The sequence below is a fragment of the Microcebus murinus genome, chromosome 8 (genome assembly GCF_040939455.1).
Source record: "Microcebus murinus isolate Inina chromosome 8, M.murinus_Inina_mat1.0, whole genome shotgun sequence".
NCBI classification, from domain to species: Eukaryota; Metazoa; Chordata; class Mammalia; order Primates; family Cheirogaleidae; genus Microcebus; species Microcebus murinus.
The window spans coordinates 30,379,545-30,391,700 of NC_134111.1; the positions used below are offsets into that span (position 1 = coordinate 30,379,545).

Consider the following 12,156-nt stretch of genomic DNA (forward strand, 5'->3'; position numbering starts at 1 on the left):
GATTTTTCACTTTTTGGCTTTTAAGAAAGGAGATGTTTTATAGTAAGCATTTTCTACATATGCATACAGACCGTCACTTACCACTTCCTTATATATTTTTAAAGGCACAAAGGGAGGTTTTAACTTGAAGTTCTCTGTCTCAACTGCTTTTTCTTTGCAATCACGTAGGATAACAAGGGCAAAAAGAAATCTCAGTTGTGTGTAATAATTTGTGTGAAGGAAAAGAACTGAATATTATAAGGGGGAATTACAAGAGAGATCTAATTTAGACTTGAAAAATCAAATAAAGGTTGGGGAAACTAGGGAAGGCCCCTCTGAGAAAGTGGCATTTAAACTGAAATAAATAGGAGCTAGTGTAGTGAAGAACAAGAGATGGGGATGGGAGATGGTATTTCAAGCAGAAAAGTAGGAATGGACAGCTGGAGACATTTTAAAACCAATCTAAGGGACAGTCTCAATTTTTCTGTCTAGTATTTAGATCATGTAGGTTAATGCAGTGTTCTTTCTGACTCTCCATATCTTTTTCTTCACTTGACTAAAACAGAAAGAAATAATAGCATATTACATATTACTAGGCCCAGAGGTTGTGATTATTTCCAATAAAAAGTTTCCCTAATGCTTTTAAGGATCAGGGAAACATTAATTAGCCTTTTCTTTAGATATAACACTTAATTTTTTGGAAGTAATATTTTTCCTGATTAGAGAGCCAGTACATGTTTATTTTAGAAAATTTGAAAATACAGAAAAGCAATGAAGAAAATGTGTTCCTACTACCAGAGAATATATAGTAGTTACTGGGAGGATAGTGGTGTTCTAGTTCTATGTCTACATAAATAGTAGCATTTTTATAAATTAAGGGCCAGGTGCAGTGACTTAAGCCTGTAATCCTAGCACTTTGGGAGGCCAAGGCAGGAGGATCGCTTGAAACCAAGAGTTCAAGACCTGCCTGGGCAAGACCCCATCTCTACAAAAAATAAAATATTAGCAGGTGGCAGGAGGCTGAGGCGGGAGAATCGCTTGAGCCCAGGAGTTCAAGGCTGTAGGAGCTATGATTGCACCACCGCACTCCAGCCTGGGTGACAGAGTGTGACCCTGTCCCTAAAAAAGGTGTGTTTTTTTTTAATTTTAAAAAGATCATAATTGCATATGAATTTTATAGTATGTTTTCCCACCTAACAATATCTTAATCCTTTTCCAGTGCTATTAAAATTTCTATAACATAATTTTAATACCTATATATAACTAATCACAATTTGGATACTTGCTATGGGCTAGGCACATACACATTAACTTATTTTTTCCCAGAACAATCATATAAGGTTATCTTCATTTTATAAGAAATTTTAAAACTTTCCCAAGGTCACAAGCTAATAAAGGGTAGAGCCAAGGTTCGAGCCCAGATGGTCTGCCTTTAGAGCTCTCAGTCTTAACCAGTAGTGCTATATAGCCTCCAAATACTATAATTAAAGTTAAAACCTATTTTAGACTTTCAAAATGTTTTTAGCATAGTTTTTGGCTATTTGAAATAATATTTATGATACTGCATGCTGGCAGTTTAGACTGAGCTTAGCTGGGCCCGCTACCTCCTGTTCTACATGGTGTTGCCAAGGCTTGCCTACATGTCTGGGGCCTCAACTGGACTGGCTGACCAGCTGGACTTCTGTCTCCACATGGTCTCTCATCCTCAAAAGGGCTAGCTCAGGTTGTTCACATGGTAAAGGCATTACAGGAAAGAAGACTAGAAGATGCAAGGTCTCTTGAAGTTTAGGCTCAAAATTTGTACAGTATCATATGCCTTGAATTCCATTGATCAAAGCAAATTACAAGACTAGCCAAGATTCAAGGTGTGGAGTAATAAATTCCATCTCCTGATGAAAGGAACTGTCAAGTATATGTGCCTTTTTGCAATCTACCACATTAGCATTTAGTTCTCTGAAGACTTGTATGTGACTAGAATGTATGAGTTGCTGAACTTTTGTAGCAAAAAAAAATGGTATAAATAATCTTCATGACCATACCTAAGCACAGGCCAGGATGCTTACTACCTTGACTCCGAGGACTGGCCTCACCTTCAGGAGCCTGTCTATGCACCTTCAGAGTTCATGAAAAATATAACCTTCCTAAGTGAATGTGATGATCCCTTATTCACAGGTTGTGAACTTTTTCATTCTTCTGCACTGAAAGGGCAAGGATATCTAGAACTAGAGAACTTCAGTTATCAGAGCAGGAAAGATATGCTTAATTAGGATCTCCAGATACAGCTGTATAAAACAAATGTAAATGAGCTGGAGTAGTTTGGATGAATAAGTGGAGCCTGGCAGAAAGATTGGGTCTCTTACAAAGGATGTATCTAAGAGGTATGTTTTAGAAGTGACTGCACAGTGAAGACAAGCAAATGGAAATGATAGCAAAAATGAGGCTAGTCTATTGCACGGTTAAAAAAATGAAAGAAGATATAACTGTAAAATAAATATGCTCATAAATAAAAATGCATGGCTTGAATAAATAGGTGAAAGGTGAAACAAATGGGGGAAGGTTGGATGGGCAACTGACTTGGTGCTGTGAAGAAGCTGTTTGAATAGTTAATATGTGGGTAAAGGATAATTGGAAAGGGGAAATGTCATTTAGGGTTACTCTAATAAGCATAATTTAACCAATAATAATGGAAAGATTATGAGCATGTTCATTTATTATCCAATCGAATGATGATTATGTTGTAGCCACTTAGACTTTACTCTCCAAAATGCTAATGCTAATGTTATTTTTAATCCAATTATATCTGTTATTGTGTGTGTATTATTTTGTAATTTAACTATAGAGGCAAGTCTTATGTGGAACTTGTTCTCAATTGGAGAACATGAAGTGTTTACTCTTGCAAATGTAGGAATGGAGTGGGCTTCTCTTTTATCTTTGAATAATTCATGAACTAAGTTTATAATCATAATATAAAAAGTATAAATGATGATTTAGACTTATATAACATCAAATATCCATGTCTTACTTAAATTTACATAGTCTTATCTTGATAAATCAATAATTCATAGGGTGTTAATTCTGTCTCCCTGTGTATCCAAGTATCCCCACTGAGCACAAGATCAATGTGTGAGGTCATTATCAACATTTTAATAGAATTTACTCACAATATCACATGACTCAGACCAGTTCAAGTTTGTTTAACATTATTCAGAAGAATTTAAAACATTTAATGTTATTTAGAAAGATTTATGAAGATTGGCTATTTTTTTCATGAGGTTGTATTCTCTAGTATTTAGTCTTCATGGTGTTTTGAATATAACTTTTAAAATACACAACACTGCATAAAGTAGTGAGTTTGTCCTTAGGTTGCTGAGAATGTCAGGAAAGCATATCGAGAAAAATGATCTCTTACTTTAATTAGCATTCTGTTGAAACATAAGTTTAATTTTTATATTATTGCATTCATTTATGTTAGGGGTTCCTTTATTAATCCAATTAAAATGTGTATATAAACCACTTAATAAATAAAACTCTTATACACTTTACAAATAAAGTTTAAAGTTAGCATACTAATTGTCTTAGAAACCCTATCACACAGTTTCTGCACAGAAAGTATCATGAAGAGATTGTGAAATCATTAGGGAAAAATCTAGAGCAAAAGGTCCTTTTTCTGTTTTATCATCATACATACTCAGTAGCTTCTTTTAAAACCCTGTCTCTCATTTTAGATATATGTATTGCTAAAATTTTATAAGCATACATGGTAAAAATGAGAATGTAAAATTATGTTGACTAACTAGAATATACACAATCTTTGGGAAATATTTAAGCACCTACTCTATGTCAGGGACTATCCCAGGAACTGGAAATATAGGAGGGACCTAAAGAGACAAGGTCCCTGCTCTGAGAGTGTACACCCCATAGGAATGGGGTGAGATACTCAGTAAACACACAAATAAATGGTAGCAATAATAATAATAATAATCAGACAATGAGAAGTGTCAGTGAATTAACAAAGTATGAGAGAGTACCTATGGTTTGCTTTATAGTCTCTTTGAGGAAGTGATATCTAATTTGAATTCTGAATGGTCAAAAGAAGCCAATCCAAACAAGAACAGCAAGTCACTAAAATTCAATTCACCAAAAGTCAATTTCCAGAGACTAATCTGTATGTTGAGAGGTAGCAGGAAAAATGAAAACATTGGTGGAATCAAGGCAGATATCTCTCTCAGAACACATGCACATGCATGCGCACGCACACACACATTTTGGGGATTTCATTATTATTGCTACAGAACTGTTTGTGAAATAAATATAAATTAAGTCCTATATATAAGATCTATCCAGATTCTGACTGTTAGTGAGAGGTAGGGTGCCTTTTATATCACAGTGTCTTTTATGTTTTAACTTGTGTTTATTGGGCATAAAAGAAACCCTATGAACAGAGTGGGTCATTAGGGGAAGTGAGAGGAAGATGTTGTGAAATGCGTATTAATACTTTTTTTAAAGCTTAGTAATACTAAAGTGTCAGATTTCAAAAACAAGAGAAACTATTCAGTTTTTATAATACAAACTATAAAAACAAAACTTGACTACATCTTGGGTGATGAGTTTATATAGAAGATATATAGAAGATTCTTATCAGAATCATGGAGACAAGTAGAACAGATTTTAATATTATTTAGCAGAAGAAAGCATGCATGAGTTTCAAAAGTTTTAGAAACATGGCCTGAGATGCTTTCCTAAAACTAGCCTCCTTAGCACTTTAAGAAATGTATCAAAGGCCCTAAAGTTATGCAATTCTATTTTAGCAAGTCATTCTGAGTGAGTTATCAAGACAGGCATAGATTTATGTGTAGGAATATTTCTCTCAGATTTATCTGTAATTCTGAAAGTTTGGGAGAAAATTTTATGTCCACCCAAAGAAATAAGTAAATAAACTATATATATCTATCCCAAAATACTCTATCCAGCCATGTTTGGAAAAATATTTAACGTCATAGTCCAGGAAGGAAAAAACATACAAAGTAGTAATAATTCAGTATGTAAAAGGAAAAAGACACACATTTATACAAAGAAAATATTTGGAATCAGTATACAACTACTTTGAAGAGCAATTTGGTAGTACCTTTCAAGTTGAAAATGTGCAGACTCTACAAACCAAACCCAACATTAGTAAGATTGATATACCAATAGGTAAATAGTTTCTAATGTGATATAGTACTATTCAGATGTTAAAAATCAGTGAATTGGAATCTCACTATTAGGTACAATGTACAGTATTCTGGTAACAGGTATACTAAAAGCCCTGACTTCAACATTATACAATTCATTCATGTAACAAAAAACACTTGTACCCCCTGAATCTATTGAAATATAAATAAATAAATATTAATCTTATCTAAAAAATAAATAAAAATTAGTGAATTGGACTTGTATTTCTACAACAGAGATAGATCTAAATATCTCAACAGAGATAGCTCCCAAAACATGTTGAATTTTCAAAAGCAAGTTGCAGAATTATATATACTATTTAATAGTATTTATGTAAAATTTCAAAACTCTTATAACAATACCAAAATTGTTTATGTATACAATATAGGAAATAAACATAAAAGCATGGCCTGGGTGGATACAGACAGATTTGTGATGGTAAAAGGAAGTGGAATGGGGCTGAAAGAGAAAATGTGGTGGGGGTGAGACATAGTATTTATCTTCATCTGTGATGTTTTCTAAGTCTTTTATTTTAAAAAATAAGCAAAAACAGCAAAATGCTTACATTGTAAATTTAGAGTGGTGGTACATTGTTTATTATATTGAACTTGTTTTTTTATGCAAGCTCTTAAAACTTTCTGAAAACAAATGATTGAAAGTATATCAATGTTTGCAACAGTTATTATTCAGCAGTGAGATTGCAGTTCAGTTTTTGTCTTCAAACTTCTCTGTATTTTCCAAATTCACAAAATGAATGTTGAGAAAAACAATGCCACTTACAGATAAATGATAATTATATAGTTATTAGACCTCTGCCAAAAGGGGTCCCTAAGGCCGTTACAATTGCACTACCTCTGGAAGACTGAAGTAGTAGCAAGAAAAGAGATGATCCCCTCCCTTGACCCCAGACAAAAGGAAGTAGAGGGCTGGCTGCCTGCAAGATGTAGAAAGGTAAAACCAGCCTTGTTCTGGGAAAGAAGGCACCAGCACTAAGCAGTCAGACTTGAACAGGCATCAAACTTGAATGAGCATCTGAATTACCTAGTAGGCTTATTGAAAAATAAATAGATTGTCCCTGGAGTTTTTGATTCAGTAAGTCTGAGGTCAGGCCTGTGAATTTGCATTTCTGACAACTTACTGACAATAATATCCCAGGACCATGTTTGGGAACTGCTGATTTAAGTAAAACCCAGATATTAGTATTTTTGATGACTGAAATATGAGGGAGACATTTGGCAGGAATCACTCCAGTGCTATTATCTGGCAGCTCCACAAATTACTTAGTGGAGCGAGCCAGCCAGTCTCGAGAAAGTTGGAACCACATGCAAGAGCAAGCAGACCAAAAACAAAAACAAAAAAAGGCATCAAATAGTAAAAAAGCTCAAAAGTAGGGAAAATGGGAGTGGACGCAGTCTAATGATTAGAGAATACTGAAGAGATTTCTTTGGAAAAGGAAGATAATAAAATATTTATGAAAGATGCTGTAAAAAAAAAATAAGCAAGGTCAGTCAGCAGGGTCTGTAGCTATTTGACAAAACTGGAAGTCCAGGATGGCACAAAATTTATATCTTTTCACAAGCATTGAGACTTCCATTAGGCCAAGAATTCCTTGTGAATGTGGACTGAAATCTTACTCTTTCCTTTCTGTCTTTCCACATCAAGCCGCTCATTAAACATTACACTGGGCTTTGGATAAAATGGTGTCTTACTGTCTTGGTCAGTTCGGGCCACTATAACAAAATACCATAAACTAGGTGGCTTATGAACAACAAATTTATTTCTCACAATTCTAGAGTCTGAGAAGTCCAAGATCCAGGTACCAGCAGATCTAGTATCTGGTGAGGGCCCACTTTCTGGTTCACAGATGGTCATCTTTTCACTACAACCTCATGTGGTGGAAGAGGTTTCTCTTGGGCCTCTTTGACAGGGGCCCTAATCCCATTCTTGAGGGGTCTGCCCCCATGACCTAATTACCCCCCAAAGGCCCTACCTCCTGATACCATCACCTTGGGGGTTAGGGTTTCAACCTGTGAATTTGAGGGGGTACAAACATTCAGATCATACTTCTTACCATCTTTGTACTTTCAGTACCAAACACAATACCTAGTACATAGTAGTTACTCACTAACTGTTGACTAAAACGTGAATAAACACATACCTGGCCAGCAGGAGTCATGGTCAAAAGTGCAGTGAGTGAGAAAGACAGAAATAGGAACTTATACCTGCAAGTGGGCCATTTCTGAGAGAAGCATAATGTGGTGAAGTGGGCCCAGTGATGCATATTACCAGCTTGATTGAGAGTGTTAGTACTAGTCACTTTTCTTTGTACCCTGAATTTTTTTTTTTTTTTTTTGAGACAGAGTCTCACTTTGTTGCCCAGGCTAGAGTGAGTGCCATGGCGTCAGCCTAGCTCACAGCAACCTCAAACTCCTGGGCTCAAGCGATCCTCCTGCCTCAGCCTCCCAAGTAGCTGGGACTGCAGGCATGCGCCACCATGCCCGGCTAATTTTTTCTATATATATTAGTTGGCCAATTAATTTCTTTCTATTTTTAGTAGAGACGGGGTCTCGCTCTTGCTCAGGCTGGTTTCGAACTCCTGACCTTGAGCAATCCACCCGCCTCGGCCTCCTAGAGTGCTAGTATTACAGGCGTGAGCCACCGCGCCCGGCCTGTACCCTGAATTTTTCCCAATAAATGTTTGCTATTTTTCCTGTTGCCTGCCAGCATTTGCCACACCCATACCCACAGTTTCTGGTTTTCAATTAAATAAGAATATGCTTCATTATAATATCCTTAATCTGTCTCAGAGCCAAGGCTGCATATAAGACATATGCTTGAATACATGATGGCCTTTCCTGTAAGGCAATCTCCTGTTTCCCTAAGGAGAATATCCAAAAAAATATTTTGGGCCAACTTAAGTATGTAGACTTTTAGGAATGTAGATTAAGTAGTTATGTGTTTGTTTACATTATTTAATTTGTTAATTGATTAAGTTCTACATGCATGTCTAAAACACATATTGTCTAAAATAATACATCAATTTTTTATCTAAATTTTATATAAAACCATTTTAATCTAATACTTCCATATGAATCTTAAGTCATTTATTTAATAGTTTTCCATGCATATCATCTTCACTTCCATTTTAGTTGTTTGAGATATATGTGGATGATGCTGTCACTGGAAATATTTATCACAGAACCACAAGTCCGCCTCTTTTAACACTAGGATAATTTTTTTTCATTCGTCCTTTAGTATATTTTCATGAGTCCCACAATGTAACTACATACTAGATATTAAATTGATCATAAGAAGGCTTCTTAACAACTACAAATGATTCTAGCAACTGTGGCATCACATTCCCCACAGGATTAAGAACTAAATCTTAAAATTTACTTGCCATCTTTTTTTATTTAATAGCTCTATCAAGGTAGGCTCTATAAGCATTCCACACTGTCATTGATTACTGCTATTTCAAGCTAGTATGTCTTCCCCAGAGAGCACCTTGTGACTTAACAAGAGAATTAAGAGAGCACCCCATAATATAAGGGATTTTGTAAAATCTTTACTATAAAGCAACTCCCATTATTATATTTAGTAATACTGGGGAAAACCTTTCTCTTATATTTGGAAATGTACTAGAGGTTTATTTCCTTTTCATTTTTTTTTTCCTTTTTTAAAAAAAAGAAACCTTTTCTTCTTTAGACAAATACTACATATAATGATTATGTTCATCGGGTGCCAGGCAGGTAGGAGGTGGGTGGAGGAGATGGGTAAGCTCCAAACTAATGGGTGCAGAACACACTGTATGGGGATGGGCATGCTTGTAGCTCTGGCTTGGGCATTGCAAAAGCATTATATGTGACCAAAATGTTTGTACCCCCATAATATTCTGAAATTCAAAAAAAAAAAAGAAAAGAAATAAATAAATTGGAAAAAAAAGAAAAGAAAACAGAATCAAAGAGTCATGTAGTATTAAGGAGTAATCAAAAGGTGATTGGATTAACACAACTTTCCAGTTTACAAATCATAAGAGGTGATGGATATATTTTTATTTCAAGTTAGAAGGAGGCTCAGTGTGTGTGAGTTTGCATGTTTGTGTGTGTGTGTGTGATGCCTTAATTATGGTTCTATCTCTAGTAATTAGAAAGTTGCATGTGGTAAAGAGCAAGTAAATTGGTTTAACTGGCGTAAGTAGATTAAGCTGGAAGAAGAAAACAAGTTGAATTTGATGTGATGGCAGAAGATATCAGTGGTTAGGTACACTTAATAGTTTATTCTATTTTAAAATTTTGCAGCTTCTTAGTTCTTCAGTATTAAATATACAGTTTACATATTTACATATGTTTCAGGCTACATTATTGGAATTTTGAAGTCATGAAAACATCAGATGAACCAACCTGCAACACTTTGGATTCAGATTGGAAGATAAAGAGAAAGTTTAAAGAATGTGGCCTATAAAGGCGGGTAGTACCTGGAAATATTAACCGACTCACACTGTAAAAATGAGAGGTTTCTAAATAATAGAAGTTGTTTTAGTCCAACATCAAGGTTCAAGACAAAATGTTGAACTAAAAACTTTACACTCCTCCCTCTCCCACTTCAGACAGGTACCAGCATTGGTGAATTATGATTTTCCTTAGTCGGAAGCACTCATTTTTACCCATGTAGATCATCCTTAGGAATTAAATATTGGTTATTTAATGTAGATTATAATGGGAAACTGATTTTTTCCACAATGGCAGATTTCACGGACTTGGTTCCAAACTGAGCCGAAGCTTCCCCATGCATTTTGTACAGTCTGGGAAAAACTGTGCTGCACTGGCCCATTTTTGAAGGCCATCATGCTCTGTAATAAAAGGATATCATCTTATTGCTGATATCTTTGAAGAGTCCCAAGCAGACACAGAAAATGAATGGAGGCAAGGAGTGTGACGGAGGGGACAAGGAAGGAGGCCTTCCAGCTATACAAGTTCCTGTGGGTTGGCAGCGTCGTGTGGATCAAAATGGAGTGCTTTATGTCAGGTGAGCCCTCGTTATTACGTTTGTTACCTCCAAAGTTGCAGTCCCAGTGTTAAGGAGGTAGAGATTGTCCCTCTTTAAGGAAACAAAATATTGTGATTCACAGCATCTCAAATAAATTTGAATAAGTGACTTTTGTGCTAGAAAAATATGCATTTTTATTCTGTACTGTTTTGCAATGTAAATTACCTTAGATTACCAGAGAGAATTTGTATGCATTATTTGTGTTTACATAAGGTGTCATTCTGCTTATCTCTGTAATAAGGATAAAGAAAAATATGAAGATTTCTAAAAGAAACATAGACACATCATTACCACATTCATAGTAGAATGTAAAATACTAGAAATAGACCCTATATCACTTGACAGTATTACTCTGTCCTTCAGAGTGCTTCCCCTGGCTTTTTTGATAATAACATTGAGTGTTTCTATCTATAGGAAGTTTCAATTATTAGACTTTTTAATGCCTGATAGTAACTAAAAATAAATTTCTCATTTTTTTCTGCACAGTTTTTAATCTACTTCCTTGCAGGTAATAGTAAAAATGAAAAAATCATGATGGAGATGGCTCTTCATCTTAAAAGTAAAAATCGCACAAATAAAATGCCTACTCTTTTAAATTTTCATTGCGTATATCCCTTGTAGAATAAGTTGAACAGAGTTTCTGAATTGTTGACAAGGATTTTTAGTCTTACTTGTAAAATAATTGGCATCGAAGTCCCTTACTTTATAGTTTTTCAGTAAGTATCTGAAAGGTTGGGATATCATAAATTTTCCTTGTGATATAATAAAAAACTGTTAGAAATAGACTCAAACTTTTAAAACTATATCACATTGCATCATTAAATTGATGGTATTACTTTCAGTGTGACTATTTGTATCCCAGCTTCAACAGAATTCTCCAGTTCTGCAAAAATGTTATTTATAGAAATGAGGTATTTTCGGTTATATAAACACAAACGAATTCATACCACAACAACTTAGAAGTCAGTTCAGACTCTGTTCTGAATTTGTTTGTTTCTTTTGTGTAAGGCATTTCCTAAGGCAAACTTAATTACCAATTGAAATTCTTTTGTCACATAAATTTTATTTCTGTAATATTAAAGATGTGCTCTATATTAATTGGGGTGAAGGGATAAGAAAGCAGGGAATGTAGACCTCATTCCACGGCAGGTAAGATGCGCGAGGACACATGGGATCACTTTTTCAATGTGTTCCCATTGCCAGTGCCATTAACAAAGTGCCAGGAATACCTAGCTGTAAGTGTAACATAGTAAGGTATCAGTGTTACATGTTTATAGTTATGGTTGTTTTAGTTTGCAAAGGGTGAATATATATTCAGCTTAGAGCAAATGACTCTAAAATCTGAATAATTTTTTTTATTTCATCTCTGTGAAAGATAAATCAGTTTTTCAGATTTCTGAGAACAGAAACCAAATTAATTCTAGGAATCAGAAACAAAGTTAAGGCCTAAGAATCTGTCAGTTATGTTCATGATTTTCTAGGTGTGTCTCGACTTTACTATCTTATAACCCTGTTAGTGTGACTTCTCCAAATCCAAAGCTGTACACTGAAAATTATTTTAGAAACTAACTTTCCCAGAGTAGGTAAAATACTTTCAAATTAAATTAAGCCAGCATAGATTTCCTTTGTTTGTATATAACAGGTTAAATTACTACTTGAACATTGATAGGACGCTAGCCCTCCTTGTTTAGCTCCCTTCTCAATGTGCAGTTTGCTAGTAATTTTTAGGTTAGTCTCTGGCTGCTTCTGCCTTGGGGTGGCATTGAGGCTACATATTAAATTTTCCACCTACTTCCCATCTTCTAAGCTTTATGTGTGCCATAAGACTTGTAACTATTTTTTACATTAATTATTACTCCAAAAAGTTAATTAAAGAGTTACAACTGAAGAAAAGAACCCAACTGACTGATTTGAGAAGAA

The 12,156-nt window shown here is 35.0% G+C and overlaps 1 protein-coding gene across 5 annotated transcripts in view; it reads left to right on the plus strand.

The window, feature by feature from the left end:
* MBD5 (methyl-CpG binding domain protein 5) overlaps positions 1 to 12,156 on the plus strand; it is a 399,974-nt gene that overhangs the window by 330,815 nt on the left and 57,003 nt on the right. For all 5 annotated transcript variants that reach the window (XM_076005508.1, XM_076005506.1, XM_076005509.1 and 2 more), the window contains one exon: positions 9,543 to 10,215. In XM_076005508.1, coding sequence (XP_075861623.1) covers positions 10,103 to 10,215 — 113 coding nt within the window. In that variant the 5' untranslated portion in view covers positions 9,543 to 10,102. The remainder of the gene's footprint in view (positions 1 to 9,542; positions 10,216 to 12,156) is intronic.